At 37.8% G+C, this 21,593-nt stretch overlaps 1 protein-coding gene across 1 annotated transcript in view; it reads right to left on the minus strand.

Annotated features, from left to right (window-relative positions):
* Positions 1–994: 994 nt before the first annotated feature.
* cnksr1 (connector enhancer of kinase suppressor of Ras 1) overlaps positions 995–21,593 on the minus strand; it is a 64,539-nt gene continuing 43,940 nt past the window's right edge. The window contains exons 12-21 of the mRNA XM_039739285.1: positions 20,913–21,076; positions 20,675–20,708; positions 19,804–19,976; positions 19,064–19,137; positions 18,746–18,817; positions 16,755–16,828; positions 9,385–9,458; positions 7,741–7,888; positions 6,475–6,653; positions 995–2,292 (exon numbers count right to left, since the gene is read on the minus strand). Coding sequence (XP_039595219.1) covers positions 1,918–2,292; positions 6,475–6,653; positions 7,741–7,888; positions 9,385–9,458; positions 16,755–16,828; positions 18,746–18,817; positions 19,064–19,137; positions 19,804–19,976; positions 20,675–20,708; positions 20,913–21,076 — 1,367 coding nt within the window. The 3' untranslated portion in view covers positions 995–1,917. The remainder of the gene's footprint in view (positions 2,293–6,474; positions 6,654–7,740; positions 7,889–9,384; positions 9,459–16,754; positions 16,829–18,745; positions 18,818–19,063; positions 19,138–19,803; positions 19,977–20,674; positions 20,709–20,912; positions 21,077–21,593) is intronic.

Here is a 21,593-nt window from a genome sequence, read left to right on the forward strand (position 1 = left end):
GAAAACATGGGATGAACATGCAAACTGCATATGGACAGTACAGGAATTAAAAAATGAAAAGCCATGAGGCAATACAAAACAGCTTAATATGCATGTTTGTAGCCACGTATAAGACCTTTTAAAATAAATAGGGAAAATATTTTTGAAACAAATAATATGACTTAATGTATACTATGTTTACATTCACAAGCATCCTTAGAAATGGTTTGGTGATTTAGTAACTGATCATACGTGTTTAATTTGACCAATCACTGCTTGCAGTTTATAACCTCAAACACCAGGGGCGATCAGTTCAGTACAAGGAGGCCAATCTCTTATTGTGGCCTACTACCATCAGGCAAATGAATGTCCACAGGCACAGAGCCCTCGGTCTCATGCCCCCTTGATAGTCGAGCTCACACATGTTTACATCTGTATGGTTTTTTTTTGTTTTTTTTTTTACCTTCTGGCCACTTTTTACAATGACATGGGATTTTGTATTTCGTGAGTAGCTCCAAGTAGTATGTGCACATCGAGTTCTGGACTGGCTGCCTTTTATAAATCCCTCTGAGTTCTGCAGCTTTAGTCTTCCAAGAAAGCGTCTGTTGTAATTCTCATGGCTGCATGTCTAATGTGAAGTCGTTTCCCTTGCAGCCCATGAGTATACTGTACAGTAAATGATCATGATATGGCCTTCTCATGCCACTTCATTTGAAATTTGTTTGCTTTGACTCACTGGAAAGTCTTTCTTTAGACACTACCGCAGACAGCACACGTACAGCCTTGTGTTTTCATCAAGTACTAAGAAGTGCAGAAGCCTGCTGCCGCACCAATGGCTGGACTGCCCTGGCTGAATTGATTTGCTGGTGAGAAGGTCTGCACTCTTTTTCTTTTACCTTCACTTGGTATCTGGCTTGTTACAACATTTAACAAAACCAGTACAGACTTCATTTGCCTTGCAGCCTCTATGTTAAAGATTTACTGCATACAGAAAGTGTACAGACAGATATGTTTATACACATGGAAAAATTAATAAAAGTTTAATAATGCCAGTTCATATAAGCATTAAACACCACATGCACATCAATGCTAGCGGATGACAGTAGTGGCTGGTTGACGTTGTTCAAGGGAGATGCTGTAATGACATTTCACACAGTGGTATACTATGGCTGGACATTCAATACACTTTCGGACTCATTTGCCTTTACTTGGCTTGCTTTTATCCCAGCCACAGAGTTAGCAGTTCTTATTTTTGACAGTGGAATGTTAATGTTTTAATAATTCAACTTTAGAATTTGTTTAACAAGACCAATCAATTAAAAAAAAAAAAGGATTAAGTGAGATACATGTAAGAAACTCCTACAGGTCTTGTTTTCTGGAGGTAACTACAGTATTTATTACTGGTAGTTGGTTGCCTAGCCTAATGGCAAACAATTGGTACCTTCAGTAAAACAAGGTTGGAGTTTGAAATCACAGCGTGGCTCCCACTGTGCAGGTCTCTTCACCTCTACGAGCCTGAAGTGCACAAAGACTATGAGATCTGTAAGAAGCACCCTGAATTGTATCTTTAAAGGCACAGCACAAAATAATAAAGCCTGACTGACGGAGCTCCTTCGCAGTGAAAATGACCCGACATAAAACAACTTCTTTAAAATGTTTCTACTAATAATTTATACACACTGTATATACAAATTTAAAAACTCCTCAAAACTGCTTTAAGATTATTATATACAAAATAAAACCATTCCCTAATAACCTACCTGCAAATACATCTATCAGTTTACAGTATATTTAAACTTCCCCACCCTTCTTTTATGCCATAAGAAGTTGACAGTCATAGGCATGCAGGTTCCCAGCATCATCAGTTCTATCCTATGATTTTGCTCAGGCAAAAAGAAAATATTTTATGATAGTCAGTAATGCAGTGTACAAAATTGATCAAATAAAAAAGTAATCCTCCTGTGATATGCTGGCGGCCCCTTGTAAGCCAGCAGTGTGTGGCACATTGTCCTGTGTGACATGTACCTGTTCACATGCCTCTGGTTCTGAATCTACCAGCATTTCACCTTGATCTACTGCAGGCAAGGCTGGCACTGAATTGTGTGCTGGACTCAGCAGATCACTCTCCGTACTTGATGTGCTGCTGCACTTGGAGGCGATGCTTTCCTTATGACCTGGCAATTTAGCTTTTTCCATCTTTTCAATTTCACTGAAGAGTTCTTCGTGTTTTCCTTTCCAAAGTCTAAACTTCTGAGCAGTCAGTTCAGGGTCATCTAGGATTTTGTTGAGGACTTGCAGTTCCAGTTCTTTGGCCTACAGCAGGCAGAAATAAAAAGATTTAATCTAAATAAATCACATGCAACTGTAAAACAAATGTATGGCAGAGTTCTCTGTTTATTTTGAAGAGGAGTCCTCTATCCTGAATATGGAGGACAGTGGCAGGTTTTAATGGCAACCATTTTTTTGAATTACAAATGTATTCTTGCTTCTACAGGATCATGCCCTTCTAATAAGAAACACACCTGGCTGGCACACGGGAGACAAACTGATCTTTACACTCCTATTTTTTTTTTGCTCAACTATAATTCACTGGCTAATAAAAACAACTGGCCCTTAATACGAGATAAGACATAGAATAGTTAATCGTACAGACAGACAGACAGAAAGGTCAAGGGGTAGTGTTTCACTTTACTTAACTAAACATCTTGCTTGTTTCCTATCACACTAATTAAAGGAACAAGCCACTAAGCTGAATGCCACTTTTATTAACACCAACTGGTTTTCAATTAAGAGCGTGATTTGAACAAAAAAAAACCAGTAGGTTACTGTAGTTCTCCTGTTACTCCCTGATTTAGTGTTACTTGTATCTGAAATTACAAATAAAATGTATTACCTTTTGTAAAATAATTATTAGCAGCATCAATTATCATTTACTGACCCTGGTTATGAAACCTGTTCCAACCATGGATGCAATGCAGGTACCAAACTCAATGCTAGTTCAAAGGACAGAGAGACAGGCAGGCAGGCAGGCAGGCAACACTCTCACCATCAAGGCAGAAATCTGAGAGCTGCTCGAAGTAAAGCTGACACATCTGCTGGGTGTTACTTCCAGAGTTTCTTCCATCACTTTGCATGCCAAATCCAACACATTAAACAACACAGATCTAAACTAACCAGATAAGTCATGCTCACATTTTTACTTTAACTAGTCAATGTAAAACTAGCTTGATCTTATAAAGCTTACTGTGAGATTACAAAACACGCAGATAATAAAAACACAAAATTTGTTTTATTTCCTGTGGAATTAAACATGTAGTCTCTATACCTTCCAAAACATGGAGTCAACCAAACTTGTGATTTAAAAACATTCCTGATTTACACCACACCTGCCAAAAATACATTTGTCTAGATTTGTTCCTTTTCACTAAGATGCATTTGTGAACACACACAATTTAAAAACACATCATTCCAGATTTACACAAAATGCCTGGAATCCTCCAACACTTAGGTTTACAAAGCCACTTCCCACACTCGCAAGCCATCATCTCAGCCATACTGTTCTATTGAAAAACACTGGGACAATATCCTCCTTTCCAAGAGTGATTATCCTGGCAAAATGTTTTCAAGACTGAGGCAAAAAATTTTCATTTAGTCACAATGAATGTCCTTATGGCTGAAAGGTCCTTGCCACTTTCACAAACACAGCACCAGGCCGCATTCATTTAGAGAATTTCTCTAGAGAGGTGAAGGCAACGAAGACAGCTGATCTGTTAGTAAGACATGCAGCTTATGAAAAGATCAGGGTATGTAACCCTTCAAACACTATGAGGCAGAAAGAACCCACACAAGATCAAGCTATACAACCACAAGTAAAGTGAAGCACTCTGTGTTATCCTGTCTAATGGGCAGAGGTAAAGTGGAGTCTAGGGAGCTGAAAGCTGGATACATCCTTGGGTGTACAAACCACCTAGCAGAGCAATTAAGGCTGAGAAGCAACTCTGTAACAGGAAGGACAGGTGTGCATCATATTAGGGGGAGATGAGGTGGTGACAATCCACAGCTAGTTCACACTTAAATACAATTATGACACCTTCTTGGTTCTTGTATTTTCTCACTCTGCATCAAAAAACACATTTCGTATTACATGGCTGTCACCAATCTTCGTAGCAAGGATTTATGTTTTAATGCAATTAATTAAATACAGCCTGTTACCAGTTATGTACAAATGGCAGATAGGGACCAAATGAAGTAAAATATCGTCAGAACATTGTAACTCATTGCAAATGTAACAATTTGGTGCATTTAAATATAGAATGAAAAATATATTTTGCAAAACATACAAAAACAACATTTTGGCTTGCATAATTGGTTTCACCTCACTTTATTATTTACAGGTAGATCATGCTATGCATATTGAATGTTCATCTTGTTAAAGTGAAAGATGTGAAATAGAAAAAAAAGTTGGGGAAAAAGTCAGAGGTGGGTGAGCATTTACTCAAACAAAATGTGTACAATGGTCAAGTATACAGTATAATTTATGCAATTTAGTCTTCAAAAACATCCCATACCTTTTGTACAGTCATATGCTGCAACAATTATGAAAATACACTAGTGGAAAGTGAAAAACAAAAACCTAGCAGGAGTCCAGCTATGAATACAGTAAAGGTAAAAACAGAGGGCAGGTGGCATTGTGATCAAATTCCCAAGGTCAGTGGAACACCCCATGGTGATACAGAGCATGGCACAGGTCTGCTGTCAATAGGTGGTACTCACAGAATTATGGAAACACTTGTTTATGTTACCGCATCCTTTCCAGTACTCTGAAGTTTTATGAATGCCTCATAGATGTCATCATGTATTGTTTGTGACGTTAAAGGAGTCTGAGCAGGGTCAAGGTGGATCTTCACAAAGCAGGAGGTACATTTGGTCAAACTGCAGAATCAAGTCCATCAGTTTTTTAAACAATAGGAACAGGAAGGTACAGATGTATTTCTGAACAGCACAGATGTATGGATCCATGTCAAGACTGTCGCATGTGAAGGAAAGCAGTGCAAGACTGAGCAGCCACAGTGATACACTTCAGAGCCACTGTCACACGAGAACTGCCCACTCAGTCACACATTTCACTGTTAACCAGCACTACCTACATCAGGGATATCATCCAACTGGTCCCGACTCCTCCATGGCATGGCAGATGTGTTTTTCCAGTTAAACAGCACTGCTCACATACCCTGCGTTGGGCTGGCATCCTGCCCAGGGTTTGTTTCCTGCCTTGTGCCCTGTGTTGGCTGGGATTGGCTCCAGCAGACCCCTGTGACCCTGTAGTTAGGATATAGTGGGTTGGGTAATGGATGGATGGATGCCCATATTCCACCCCTGCAATTTAACCCACCCTAGAGACTGACTGTCAACTACCCAGGCCAGTTCTTCTTTATCAAACATATATAATGGATAGTACTGGATGATGGGTTTTCTGCACGTGGCAACCACTAAGGAACTTCAGGCAGTTCTAAATCCAAGTTGAAATAGCAATAACTGACATTCTGCTGGAGGTCAGTCATCTGTGTGACCAGGCACTATGGGTAGGTTATGTCCATAATTAATTTGGGTATGATGTAACACATGAGACTATATGTACTGTGATGGATGGCCATGGCCCTTGCCCAGCCTAGAAGCCAATTTCCTGGAAGGACCAGAGGAGCAGATGCACACAGGACGCTGCCTTTCCCGGAGCACTAGAGGGCGGCTCCCCTGGGTTGCGATGGCTCGACAGGGCTTCATGGGAGTTGCAGTTTGGAACAGCCCTGTTGGGTTCTGTAGACACATTGCATTGCATTGGGCTTCCACCACACCTGGGAGGGATTCCAGATCTGGCTAAGGAGCAACCTGGAGCACTCCCAGGAGCAGCATAAAAGGAGCCACCTCACTTCAATCGAGGATCCAGAGTCGGGAGGAAGATGGATGAAGCTTGCCAGTGGAGGAATGGAGGCAGAAGGAGAAAATGAGAGAGACGCGAAGAACGGACTGTGTTGAATGGAGCGTTTACTGTGCTGCTGTGGGGAGCAGTGGAAAAGTGCTTCCCCACTGAAATAAATGTGTGCTGTACAACACTTGTGCCTCTGTCGGGTGTTTAGGGTGGCTGGAGCAACCTGGTGGTCGTATACGGAATAAGCCATGTAGTGTCAACTTGTGCGTGCATGACCATGTTCTTAAATTACTCAGCTGATTCTACTACCCAAATCTCTGTTCCATGTCGTTTTCTGTAAAGCAGGTACATTTTCACTTTCCACAAGTATATTGAGCAGATAGTCAATTTTTCTCATTATCTATGGAAGGTTTAGTTTCACTGTCACCACTAGCATTTCCAAATTTTCCCTGTTGGCCCAAAGTGGGCTACACATTTTCTGATAAAGCAGTTAATACAAAACAAAACGTAAACCTGTAAGTCAGGTGAGAAACTGTAGCTGCTGCTAACATCTAAATCAAGCTACTTACTTTGAGTGTGCTTTGAAGGGCCCTCAGTTCCAGAGCTTTCTCATTAATTGCTGGATTTTTGCTCCTTTTAACGAAAGATCTTCTGAAATGATCTGTTGTAAACGGCTGTTGGCAGCCAATGAGGGAGACCCCTCCCTCCTTGATGCGATTAAAGAGGAGCCCCATCTCATCGTCGTGGCCTACAAGAGGGTAATCTTTTATACATTCACAATAAAGCAAGTAAACATTAAGCCCAAGAACAGAGATCCTATTGCTAGTTGGACACACATGGGGTCTGGCATTTAACGGAGTAATGTCAGTAGTTGCCTAGGCAACTGTAGGTCAAAGAAGGAAAAATAATCGAACCTGCTATCTTACCTAAAGCTTTATTATTCTGAAAAAGGGTGTTCACTTCAAATAAAACAAAAATAAAAATGATGTGGTCTACCAACAGCAAGACAGTCCCAATATCAGGAAAACTGAACTTTTAATATGAATGTTAAATGTATACTTGTAGTGGACAGAACAAGTCAAAGTAGTGAAAGCCAAGATCACCATAATTATTATAATAACCAAGCACATGTAAAAAGGATTGCTGCAGGAATGAGCGGGGGTACAAATTTGAAGAAACAAAATGTCTACAAAAGTGTCACGCTCCCCCAGAATTTCCATCACATTCCCCACTTTATTGGCAAGATACTTTAACACAGTGGTTCTTAATTTCAATAGGATTATAATAGAGTCTTAATAGAGTTCTGTTCAAGACAATTTACTGCTCTGTGCCCAATGCTGCCAGAACAGGCTCTGGCCTGTTATGGTTGAAAACTGGGTTACATCGAATGTTATGTGTTTAATGCTAGATGCCTAGAAGAAACACAATGAATTCTAAGACCATGCAAGTCTTTATAAAGTTCAATCACACATTTTTTTTTCAAAATAACTTTCTTTGAAGCTATTGTTTGGTCACTGACACAGTTATGGATTTGCAAAAACCCAGAAAATCTCAACATGGTACTGTAAATGCTTTGAATATATCTGTGCAACAACTGTGTTAATAGTAAGACAGTCTCATACGAATGTACTCTTGATGCAGCACATAGGTAAATGTGTATTCAGATTTATGTCTCTGACAAGAACTCTTGACCAATGACACTTCTCTGTTCTTAATATTCAGATTAGGTTAAGGACTCAGACCATCCGTAGTGCAGGGTGGGGGAGATAACTGCTAAAGTTGCACTACTTCCTACCCTCTTGGATTTGGTCAGTGTGGGACGTGGTTTACTGTACCTGTTACATGCTTTTCCGCTGTACCAGTAGCCCCTGCTGTAGATTCAGACACCTGTGGCAAGTTTTCCTTGTTTTTCACATCTTTTCTTTTTGACTTGCTAGCCAGAAACCTGGATTGGTTACTTGCTGCTGCTGACTGAGTATGTTTCTGTAGAATGAAAGTGAGCAGTATAAAATAATAATAAACAAATTACCACAATTTTCATTGGCTGGGTATTTTTGTCTCTAGCAGTCTCTAGTATTAGCAACTAGATTAGAATTAAAACAAACTGACCAACATGTATATTAATTTAGATAGTAGTTAACACAAGTCAGAATAATGGAAAATGTTTCTCTCATTGGGGAAACACACATTCAGAATTCAAGGGTTTGATTTCGAGGTTTGCATCCATTATTCTATTTGATTCTCACGAAACAGACAGGTAGCATTTTTAAACAATAGTGATTATGTTTAAACCAAAATACTGTAAGGTTATCTGCTAAATTTATAGACATCTTATTACCATTTTTATATTTACTATCAATGTCTTGGATCTTTAAAAAACAGGGTTTTCAAGTTTTCAAATAACCTCATTGTTTAATTACCTTATTTTATTTTGCTTTCACAGAAGTACAGTAATATGAGATTTATAAAAATTTGAGAATTTTTGCCACAGTTTGAAATGCAATTTCCTTTTTAATTCACTTTGGCTCTGTGGAGTTTGCCCTCTTAAAGTTATATACAAATACTGATAATTACTTAACAGCAGTGTGGACATATTTTCTTATTAGGATAAATGCTTAAACAATCTGAACAAAAACAAAGATCAAAATATTAATATTAAAATATTAAAAGAATAAATTCATTCCTGATTAACACACATTCTTTTTCCATTCAGTAATTTTTTGTTTGTGATCTCTGGAAAAGCACAAGAAAACAAAGAAAATGGGAAAAGACAGCTTGCTTAAGTGATTAAGTAGCCAAATAATAGAAGAAATTTGCAAACCCCGTGTTCTAAACATATAGCACATTTGGTGGTGATTCTGCATCAATTACATAATGTTGACGATCATAGCGAATACCAACATTATTTCAAGCTAAGGAAACCTCATGATTAAAAGGTTCTTAATGCAGTCAGACATGCTCGGGTAGAATACCCTCTTTGTCTTATTTTACTTTTTACCATTTTTGAAAGATTATTCTCTTATTTTTTTCCCCGAATATCAAAAATATATATGGTCTAAGATGAATTTGTGCTCTAAAAGGTTGCTATGAGCAGGACTGCCATCCCTTTCTTGTATGTCGTGTCTGTTTGTATAAACAATATTAAATTAAAGAGTGATAAAAATGCAGGTATAACAGACAATAACTTTGTATAAAGTGAACGTTTACCCAAAGGGGGTGGAACTGAAGAGTCACACAGTGTGGGAGAGGAATGATCTCCTCAGTCTGTCACTGAAGCTGCTTCTCTGTCTGGAGATGGTACTGTTCATATCTATCTACAGGATCCCTCTCAATTGTAAGCAAAGAAACATAAATATTGAAACGGTTTTAATAATTACTCCATGGACAAAAGACAGCTCACAGCCATTTGGTCAACAGAGTCTTTACATGTGCAGTCAAATGTGTAGAAACAAATGCTGGATTTCAGATTTAACACTCACAACAAATGTGTTGCGGCGAAAGGTTTGTGGTGAACTGGTCTCATCATCTTCTGGTTCAGTTTCACTGTAGCAATCTGAAAAGTAACAAAAAAAATTAATATCACATACTTTAATAACATTATAGTATACATTACAGTGAAGTTCAAGTCTGGCGTTTTTCAAGTCAGTTATTTTTTGACAAACACAGCCCATTTGTCATGGGATAGTGTTTTTAAATGTGGCATTTTTTTTTTATAAATTATATACAAAAATCTCACACACACACACACACACCACACCTGTAGTTTAAAATGGGATATGCAATTCACTGGTGAAAGTGTGAAAAACAGCCTAAAAACATACAGTACCATATACAGTGAAAAAGCTAAGTTTTCAATTTTAGGAAATACATTTCTAAGGTGTGTTTATGATAACAAAAGGAATACATTTTATCAGTAATTCTTTGCTCCATTTACTCTATTTTTCCTTGGGCTGAAGGCACATTCCCATTCAGTTGGATGTTCACATTCTTCATTGTGGGTGACATTTTCATGTAAATAAGGAAGAAAATTAGCTCAAAACCACTCACGTGTCTGAAACTGGTTAGTGCACTGAAAAATAGAGCTGTGCAGAATTAGAAATAGAAATGTTGCTTATTAGCAAACTAAATTCTGTATAGATAAGTACCTCTTATGTAGGAAGACTTAGTAATGTTGCTTCATGGATCTCTGTTTGTATCTCATGCCTGGTTATTGTGCATGTGGAGTTTGCATGTTCTCCCCAAGTGAGGGTATTCCCAAACACACACAAGCTAGGTGAATTGGTCATTCTAAATTAGTCTAAGTGGAAGCATAAACAGGTAGGTCTTATTGTGTGTATAAAATTACAACTTATTTTTCCAAACCCTGAGAAATATAATGTATTAGCGTAAGCAAGAGCTCAAAACCCCCAAACCAAACACATTGTATCTATCAAACAAGCAGAAGGTGGCTCATGTAACTGCATGGGCTTTCTTACATACAGAAAACTCAACTTGCGTCACTGAATATACATTTTTGTACACTGGACGATGGTAATTTTTTTCTAATAAAAACAGGTATACAGAGTTAAGAATGACTTTTCAGCAGTTTAGCCAACTACTGCATGCAGCTAACAAGACAACCAAAATAATGCTGTTAAACATTCTTTTGAGTTCAATATTTAGCTAACATAATATTTCACCGCAAGAAAAGTAAAACTGCACCAGGCCTGAAGCACAATACTATTAGACTAAAAGCCCACTTTACAAAGGCACGTATGTGTTAAACCTCTGAACTCGCCAGTACCAAAGATGAACTTGATGAGTCTTGCAACTGAATCACATCAACAGACAAAATCAAATTGCAATCCACTACTGTCCAGCAAAAGCAATTATACTTTTCTCAACAATTATTTTTATTCAGTTCATTTTTATGATACCTTTTATTATATAAAACAAATGCATCAATAACATATATATGTAAATAAAAATTTATTTTTTCTAATTTTACTGTGTATGGCGGACCAGGGGCCTCATGCATAATGCCATGTGTAGAATTCACAGTAAAGCATGGCATATGGACAAAAGCGGAAATGTGCGTACGCACATAAAAGAATAACAGATGCATAAATCTGTGCATTCGCCAACTACCACGTTCTTCTGCTCCATAAATCCAGGTCAGCATGAAAAGTAACGCACGTGCATGCGCCTGCTGGACTCCCCAACTCTTTCCAGAATTACGCCTCCTTGAATATGTAAATCAATATAAATAGCCCTTAAGCTCAGGGTTTTGTGAAAAAGCAATGGCAAAAGCACGGGGGGAAATAAGAGAATTTCAACGAATAACATACTATTTGTTGGTTTAAACAGTGATATAAACAACAAAAGGAAGTTGATCGGTTGACATAGAGAGTACTGGAGAAACTCAAAAGCTCAAGTTCAAAGTCGCATAGTGCCCGAAATAAAAAAGAAGTTGTCAGATATCAAAGTCGCTGTGAAAAGGCGAGTCGTAGCCCACCGCCTGAGTGTCATATGAAAGCTTATTAGGGTACAGAGGGAGAGAAAAAAAAAAAAAATAGAGACACAGTGGGGAAAAAAGCTTGAAATGTCAACTTTAATCTCGACATTTCCACTTTAATCACATAGTTTATTTTGTCCTTAAAGTAGAACATCATAAACTTCATCTTAAAATTGTTTCATTTCCTAGTTTCTCAATTCCCATCGCAACTAAAGTAGCATGTTAAATGCTTTGTTTTGTATTTGATCTTCTATGTGCTCTGTGTGTGTGAATCACTACGTGCTTCCGCACTTTATCTTTAACCGACAGGACACAGAATCCATTACATTAGTGATATTGCAGTTCTCTGAATAATTTAAATACTGAGATGTATACTTGATATCATTTCGGTATTCATATCATATCAATTAATGCATGTATTAAACACGGGAACACGGTGGCGCAGGGATAGTGACAAACTGGCGCCCCATCCAGAGATTGTTCCTGCCTCATGCAAGATGCTTGCTGTGACATGCGCGACCTTCAATGAAATAATTTACTGCAGCAATTCTGTCTCTTTCAAACGTACTAACACCCGATTCCTGTCCTTCCTTTTCGTTCTCCAAATACCCAATTGCCACACAATCAGCTTTGTAATAGACGTTAAGCCATCTGTAAGCTTAGAACTCCGATTCTTCAAAACTTTTAAGGAACATTGAAATATCTTCGTAGTACATGTTTAATTATTCCGTCCATCTATCCTTCCATTGTCGTGCCAGCCCCAACAAGAATACAGTGCGAGGCAGGAACAATCCCTGAATGGGGTGGCAGCTCCTTGCTAGTGCTGTGGCAACGTGTCCTCACATGTTTAATTGTAAACATATTTTGCTGCATTTCATCTTAAAAATGATATTGTCATCATATGTAAATACGCAGTTTATAAAGTGGCACAGGTTGTGTAATGTTATAACTGTATCGCAAGTTTACAGTGAGGTGATTGTACTAATAAGTACAGACAGTTTTACAAGGAGCACTTGATGGAGTGTGTTTACAGTTCTTGGGATAAACCGGTTTCTGAACTGCGAGGTCAGTAAAGGAAAGGCTCTGAAGCGTTTGTCGCATGCGAGCAGTTTAAATAGGCAGCATGGCTGAGGCTAGCGTGTGCTTGATGCTGTATACCAATAATACTCTTTCCTATCAGCTGCTGTAGAGCTGTGATTTCACACTCAGATACAGTGATATAAAATACTCCGAGTGGTGCAGTAACAAATAATATAGAAAAAGATGATCTGCTGTGGCAACCCTTAACTGGAGCAGTTAGAAGAAGACGACCACCATTTTATTGTTACAGGTTAATTACAATCAGATGCCTTAAACTAATAAACAATATGTGACTAATTTCAGTGTATATGATAAAGCCGCATCAGAGATGTGGATCTAAAAAAGAAAGGCAAACCACACTGGAATAAAAGCACTGCTTTGACGCTGGGTGCTGCCAGTTTGCAAAACCGAGCGGAGAACTTGCGTATGCCAAGCATTTAGCTGGCATGAAAATGTGCGTGGCTTTACGCCAAGTTTAGGTTTTATACATCGTGATGTAAGCGTGGAAACTGGCTTACGCAACATTATTGTGCGTACACACCATTTATACATGAGGCCCCTGGACTGTGCCAGCCATGCCCTAAGCACTTAAATTAATCATGACAGAAACAGCAATAAGAAAACAAGCTAGAAGAAACCATGCACTGGGGCATGACAAGTCGCCGCAAAAATGAGACAGGCAAAGAGATGAAGAACAAAGCCAGAGTCCTTTTAAAATGGCAGAATCTATCAAAAACATTTGTTTCCTCCCAATAATAGGCGTGTTGTATTATCAAAGCGCCTGGAATGACAAGACACAGATCAACACTCCATGAATGCATTTAGTATGTTTTGAGGCTTTTTTCCAATGTTTGTGCCTAGCAGACCCCACAGCAAGAACAGACACCTTGCTTTTTTTATTTTAATTTATAAGAATGCTTCATGTAAGAGCATAATTTGTAACACCAAACTTATGTATACAATGATTGTGAAAAATAACTTTACACTTGAAAAATACCAAACTTACCCTTTAATATACAAGACTGCACGGTTCTTCTGCTCACTAATCTGTGATCTGAAATGCTGCATTGCTCTGTATGAGGTTTGTCATATCAGAAAATGCAACCACCAAGCAAATAGAATTCTAAAATGTCCACTGTATAAACAAACCCATGTTAGTCCTAAAGCAGTTCACAGTTTAGCAGAAAAAAAAAAATATGGTAAACACTAATAAGAAACATCAAAGGTTTAGGCTCGCTCATGATCACAGCAGTGGCATCGGATTACTTCTATTTTGCAGATTCAAGCCAAGCTTCTTGACTCCTGTTCGACTGTGCCAGGAGCTCATGTACATTTGTAGTTGACTATCATTTGATAGAACAAGTATTATAATTGTTATTTCCATACAATCAAAATTGCCTTAAAATGAAGGGATATATTTTCCCTGGAACTGGACAAGGTATTGACAAGGTGGAAGTAGGAATGAATAGCTTGTACTTTAAAGGACAGCACAAAAAGGTATACATAAAGATGCATAACTAAGAACATACAAACTCATCCTTTAAAGATTAAGGGCAGATAAGTGAACTTTTACCTTTTGCTCTTCTGTATTTTAATATGGAATATAAATATCCATCCATCCATCCATTATCCAACCCACTATATCCTAACAACAGGGTCATGGGGGTCTGCTGGAGCCAATCCCAGCCAACACAGGGCACAAGGCAGAAAACAAACCCCGGGCAGGGCGCCAGCCCACCACAGGGCGCGTGCACACACACACACACACACACACACACGACCACACACCAAGCACACACTAGGGACAATTTAGAATTGCCAATGCACCTAACCTTTGGACTGTGGGAGGAAACCGGAGCACCCGGAGGAAACCCACGCAGACACGAGGAGAACATGCAAACTGTGAGGCAGCAGCGCTACTCACTGCGCCACCGTGCCGCCCTATAAATATTCAAACAGAATGAAATGGTATATTTGAAGACAAGGGAAATTTGCACAGTCCTTAGAGATAGTCCTGTTAAGATGCTAATAATATGTACACACATGGTGGGAAAAGTGTAACACTTTTATTCCTGCTAATCAGTTCTGAGAGCAAATCATGTTTAAACATCAGATAAGGGTCAGGTGGTCTATTAAAGAAATAAATAAAATGCTCTAGTCCAGAACAACAGATGCACAAGACAAATCTTATAAAGAAAAACTAAGTACCAACATAATCCAGAAAGAAAGCCACATAATTTAAGATTTATGACCTTCATATCAAGATTAAGAGGAACATGCAACAGTGCCATAAACAGTGGCTGACAAATATATGGGCAAACTGCATGGTCTCGAAGCGAGCATCAGAGCCATGCGGAGGCGAGATTGCAAAGGCGTCATCCCATTAACCCCTCTGTTGATCAATCTGCTGCCAGAAATGCACGTCTGTTTGCAGAGAGGGCTCTGAATGATTTTAAATCAATGCACATGCTGGGTTGTTCCTCTGAGTTAATGCTTACTGTCATCTGTGTCTTCTCTTCCTATGACAGATGTAGAGCGTCCTACTTATATGCAAAAATTAAACAAACAAGAAGTGAATGTTGCTAAACTTTTATATATAAAAAAACCCAAAAAACCCTCTTATAGTTCTGACAAGCTAAAGGGGTGCCATGTAGTAATCATTTATTACAGTTATGCCCTTGTCTTCTGTACATTTTCTTAAAAAAAAGATGCAATTAAAGAATGATGGGGGAGTATAGTAATGTGAATGCATCCATAGAGCAAAGTAAGCACAATGGCTAGCCAATTAAAACTGATGTGGCTATAATGGATTACCATGACAACCACTACAACAGAGAATTAGTATGCTTTGTCTTATTCTCAAGAGATGACAGGGACAACATAAAAATGAAAAAAAAAAATCATAGCTTGATTTAGTGTAGCTTATCAAAATAAAATGTTAACCTGCAAACACTGTGAGGCAAACATAACATAGTATGGGTACTCTGCTCTTACTTCCCAGGGTATGAAGCAGATTTATTTCTCCCTAAATATGTAACATCTTAAGAGGTTTGTCTGCCTAGCCTGTATATTACAGTACAAAAGGTCACCTTTGAAAACTGCAGCCTTTGAGGGCAGTAATATTTACAGTAAGGTAGTATGGATAGGAGGATATGAACAGAAGGAAAAAAATGCTGCACAATATTGTGTTTATCCAAAAACTGAATCAGCATAATGTACCTTTTATTACAAAAAGGTTCAGTGGAACCAGAAAGGTGTACAGTGCTGTTAAAGAAGAAATTTCATGTTTGGGATTGTTGAATATTAAACTAGCTTTGTGTGGTCTTCAGGACAAAAAACAACCCAAAGACTCCCCAGCAGTTTTACTATATTGGAGAACTTGCAGAGGCGTCAGCCAAGTGGGCTGGGACAAGTCAAATTTAGCTGTGGCATGAATTGAGCAGGACAGGCTGGAGCCCATCTCAGGCAAACGTATGGTAGCTCGTTGTGTGAACTTACAATGTACACGCCATCTCACCGAGTGCAAGTCACACTTGCACAAGCTTCTACATCTTCTGTAGAATATACACCAACGCCTGTGGTTGAGTGTAAGCAGAGCAGACTGCTCCATACACACACACACACACACCTTTCATTTATATATGTCTAACAACTGAGTTAGTTTTGACATTTTATAGGATCACTTTTTTTTATCAAGGTTTAAGTACATTAATTATGAAGACAAAAAAAAAATGCATCTGGTTTGAACTATTATAGCATTAGGCGATTCTTTGCCAAAACATCTAGTTTTAGTACAACCATGTTTCACCAAAGAAGAGACATGGCTCTGTTTTTCAGTCTGGTCACTCTGACGGGGTTGTCTAATTTTCATTCGCACCCAAGAGATGCTGAATGAAAGAGTGTGTGTGTGTGTATGTTTATGTGTGTTGTGTGTAAATGTTCAGTAGTGGAATGATGTTTCATATCATTTAGTTTTTGCCTTGTGTCCAATGCTACCTTGATAAACTTGAAAAAATAGATTTAGAAAATTAAGTTTCAGAAATGCACTTCTACACATAATGATGGTTCTGAATATGAAATTGAAAAGGTTGGATATTTCCATCAAGATATGCACTTTCAAAAGCTAAAGAGAAAGGGTCAAAAAAAAAAAAAAAAATTGCAAAAATGGAAAACCGAGTATGGACAAATTCTCCAAACAAACACTGTATATGCACTTGTTGATGCAAAAAAATGACAACACACTGTACAGTTATTGACCATGCATAAATGTACTACCTTCTTCCTTATTTGGGAGGTTCTTGCTGATGCGCTTACAGTTTTTAATAGCAGTTATCAAGCAATTGATCCATCTGAGGAAACAGAAGAAAAGGCAATATGTTCATAATCAAGGTTTGGGTAAATATCCTGTGGAATAAAGTAAACTTGCTTATGACCAATTTTTTGCCAGATTTGTAAATATCCTATTGTCCTCTGGATCTCACAGGTGAAAATTTTTGTAAGTGGGTGTAGCCTTGAAACTTTTACAATTACAGGTAATAGGATTATTAATTATGCGGCACTTGTCAATCTTAAAACAGTTTCTAGACCTAAAGAGGACTATCCAGTCAAGTCAAGTTGGGGAGCATGTACTGGTACAGTGCATTTTCGCACCCACCATACGATGAAATAGCTCGGGATCCCAGTTGGCAACTCCCCAGGCAGACAAACATTCCAGTCCCACTCCCTGAAAATGACCCCCTATCTGCCGCAGCCAGGCGTTATGTGGGCGACACCTTGGCCTGGTCCAGCCACTCAGGTCCCCAACAATGAGGATCCCACGAGCGGATCACCCTTGGGAAAATGTGCCACATGGCCGTAGTGCCGTAACCGACGCTCCCTCACAATGCAGGTAATGTGCCTCATTCTGGACTCCATGAGCAACCACTCATTCGTCACAAAGTCAAACCAACGGTACCCAAGATTTTTCCGGAGAGACACAGTACCAAAGGAGTCCAGTCTTTGTCTCAGGTCACTGGATAGCATCCATGTCTCACAACCATATAGCAAGACAGGAAGCACCAGGACTCTAAAGACTTGGACCTTGCATAGATATCGGGTGCTAAAGGAAAGTGTATTGTTCACATTACAGCATTAAAAATAAATAGACAAGGCGATATATTGAGCAGAACAATTTGAAGTGGTGTTGCTGTTTTCACAGTAGAAAGCAAGCAGCATTAATCATTCTTGTTTTATACTGAAGATGTAATAAATGATGCATGTGGCTTGTTTTCCTTTAGCAGAAGATTTATCTCAATTTTATCTTCAGTATTGAGCATTAAAAAAATCCTAATGAAATTCATTCTCCAGGGCCATGTGATCAGCAAATAAGCAATGTTCTTTCTATGCTGCATCAGTTCATTATCCCCCTCCAACCTCAAAACTTACATTTAAAGTCTAGCAGTTGTAAAAACAGTCAAATAATCATTCCAACACATCTTTATCCTTTTCTTATCTGTTGCAATCTGTAGCTTTACTACACCAATACACTTTTTATGAAATGTTTGTGCCAATTATTCGCAAAACAATTTTGTAATCGCATTCACTGTTAAGGGGCATTATGTAAAAATAATCAGTGCTTAAATATTTGCCAATTTTATATACCACCAATGACAGCTACAAATGAAATTATTTTTGAACTAGTCTTAAAAATTACTCAGTTTTCTTCCTGAAATGAGATCTGATTAAAATGTCACTCAGTTTATATTTTAACATCATGTTTTATGCCACCGTTTCAAAGGGTTTGGAGTACTGTAATGAGTTTATAAAAAAAAAAAACCCACAACATACAGAGACACCATGTCATAAACTGGAGTGCTAGTGTGTTAAGATACAGGAGTCATGGAATATCGTAACTTTAAATTAAAACCACAAAGCTGCAGGGTTCAAATTAATTTTCTTAGCTACTGGGCTGCACTACCTATAAATTCAAATGAAATTCCCCAAACTTTCTTTTACTATTTTTTATTGTTCTCAATTTAACTTATTATATGTAGCACTCACCAAAAAAGCCGATACTAACAGAAATAAAAGCTAAAAAAACAGAATATTAACTGGACCAGAAGACAATTCTGTAACAATATTACAGAACTCAGATCAAACTGTGCAAATGATAAATGCAATGAATCAGATCTGGGATTTGAACTTGCCACCTGGTGGTTTATAAAATATTTATCACTACCTATTGAATACTATGCATAAATGTATATTATTTCTAGATTTGTACCTACTTGCTCATGTCACTGACATTGTCTGCAGCAAAATAAAATGATTTGAACTTCTCATGGGCAATTCTGTACACACTAAAACAAGAAGAGAGACATGTTTGAATCAGTAATTTTATAGACCAAGAATAATACATGAATAATAAGCATCTGACCATTAATTTAATCCAAACTGAAAGGTACAATTTGACACAAAAAATAATAATTTACAAAGAAAAAAAAAACTAAAATGTAAAAATTATTGAAAGAGGTTTGCAGCTGTGAAAATCTGAACCATTTAAAAAAAATGGCTAAAATACTTTTATGTAAAGTTTTAATACTCACTACTTTCTTTTGTGTTCACCACCACTTTCAATTGTATAAGTTGCTAAGTTTACAAAACCCACTGCTTTCTCCTCCTGTCAATAAAAACATTAAAACAAAAACACATTGTTTGAGAAAGCAAAAGACTCAGAAATGTTAAATGGTTCTAAAGGGGCACAGGAGCACAACTAGAAACAAATGAGATTTTATTAATCACTTATATGCTACTCTTTATATAGCACTTTTCAGAGTTGACACTGCCACAGAACTTTACAAAAAAAATTACATTTGCAGTGCGAAATACACATACTTAAAAACAGACAGAAGTGGGTAATTTCAAAGAGGCAGTATTACTCCTGAAGGGAAACTGCAGTGTTACAGCAAATGACACACAAAGAGCAGGGACAAATAGAAGAAGGACAGGCAACAAACCAAAACGAGACTTTCAGAAAGTGAGTGAAAATACAGAAAAAGCAGAAATAGAAAGTGAAAAATGTGGAAGACAGAAAAAAGTGGACACTACTGTGGACAAATATTGTGCACAGGACTATCATTTTCCAACTATTACAAAAACTCTAGTCAAAGTCTACAGAAAACATAAGGGCTGGCTAATGATACCACTGATGACTGGATGATGCAGAATTAAAATATATAAAGAATGAAGAAAAAAAAAAAACAACAGTTTTTAGACCAGAGAACCTTTAGGAATATTGTCTACAAGGAGATCACTGTATTTCCTCACACCTTAACTACAGACTCACCTGCTGACTCTCATACCAGTACAAGGAGTGGCCTTTAAGCACACACCAAAAGTGCTGCCACTTCTGTGTCACAAACATGCTACCTTCCTTCTTCTTCCAGAGCCAGCCATCACAGTCAGGTTTCCCCAGCTCTCTGCAAGATATACGTCTGCGGCTGGCAGAGCTGCGCATGCCTACAGAATAAAATTTATAAAGATCGGTTGGTTTAGTGTTTACATTAAAACACAAGTATCTCTTTCGCTGTTTAAAATCTAAATCTCTGTAGAATCTCTTATAATGGACACCTGAATGGTGTGTTAGGGAGATAAAAACATCATGATATTTTAAAAAAGGCACAGCAAGCAATGAACACTAGTTACCTTAGCCTGAATACTTAGCCTTAGTATTTAAAAGGGAAGTTAGTAAATAGGGTGGGCATTTTCTGCACCTTTCCTTTTCGGGTCTAAATTTTAAATGAAACACTTTTCTTCTAATATTTGGCCCCATTATTTCATTGTTATTTAGGTTTACTTTATAACTGTTTTCTTAATACCTAATATTTAACTTGTATCCATTACTTCTTTGGCAATACATGCAGATTAGACTTGTTGTTTGCCTTACTGTTTATTGAAATTTGTCCCCAACCAAATATAAAAGCACATATTTCCCCATTACTTGATCAAACCTATTTTTAATAACTGTTCAATTGTTCTTTTTAAAATAGAATTCATGAGCAGAAATAAAAAGCTGATGTGTTTTTTTTTTTTTTCCCTAGCACAACACCACACACACACACAACTACTACCTTCCTCCAGATATCTTGACAGTTTCTCCAGTCATTACATTACAGTACTGTAGTTGCTAAAGATAGAACAAAAAAGCTGCTTCTCACCTTTGGTACTCTGTTTTCTTGAAGTTGTGTCGTGCTTTAGAAACAAAACACAAATATATTCTTAAACAAAGTATTTTAATGAACGTGAATCCCTTATGTCTCACAATCAACAGCAACTTTTTTTTAGGCCAATATTAAAATTTAATCCAAAGAGTATAAAATTATACTGTAAAAGAATATTTGAGATAAAAAAACTATTCTTCAATTAAATACATCTTAAAACACCACAAATATTTACCCTTTGTCCTGCCACCTCAGGCTCCAAAGGCAAAAACTGTTGGCTGTCTCTTTGGTGCCAGGTTCCTCTGCGTACTAATTCAGGACTTTTTGAATGATGAGCAGAAATATCCAAAACTTCGGAGCTGACCGAACTGATACTGCCGCATTCAGATCGTGGACTTTCTAAAGTGTTTATAAATAAATAAGATAATAAAAATACAATGACCACAAAAAATGCACTCTTTCTACAAAATTCATATCATATTGTAATCCTACAAAACACTTGGAACTTTGCTGCTTGAAGAAATGTGGCTCATATGCTTCTCATGAAACACAGCACCCCTGGTCACCATGCTGAGGGTCCTGCCAAGAAATCCACCTGTGCAATGTGCTTCACTGCCATCATCATGTGGTTCTTTTCCCGATAGCCATTCCACGTGCTCACTTCAACCTTGTTGTGTGGCCACGCCACCGCTTGCTGTGAGAGGGACCTGAAGCCCAGTTACATGGCAGAAGTAGCCTGCATATCTAATTCCTGGGTGATGTTATGTAATTCACGTAAAAAGCTCTCAATTAATACAAAGATAGATAAACTACTTGATTGGGAATTTTAGCTAGTGATTACTATATAGAATTCTGTGATGTTAAAGTGAAATAATAACATTTTGCTAAATTGCCTAAATAATAAATAAAATATAGC

The sequence above is a fragment of the Polypterus senegalus genome, chromosome 17, assembly GCF_016835505.1.
Source record: "Polypterus senegalus isolate Bchr_013 chromosome 17, ASM1683550v1, whole genome shotgun sequence".
Lineage (NCBI taxonomy): Eukaryota > Metazoa > Chordata > Cladistia > Polypteriformes > Polypteridae > Polypterus > Polypterus senegalus.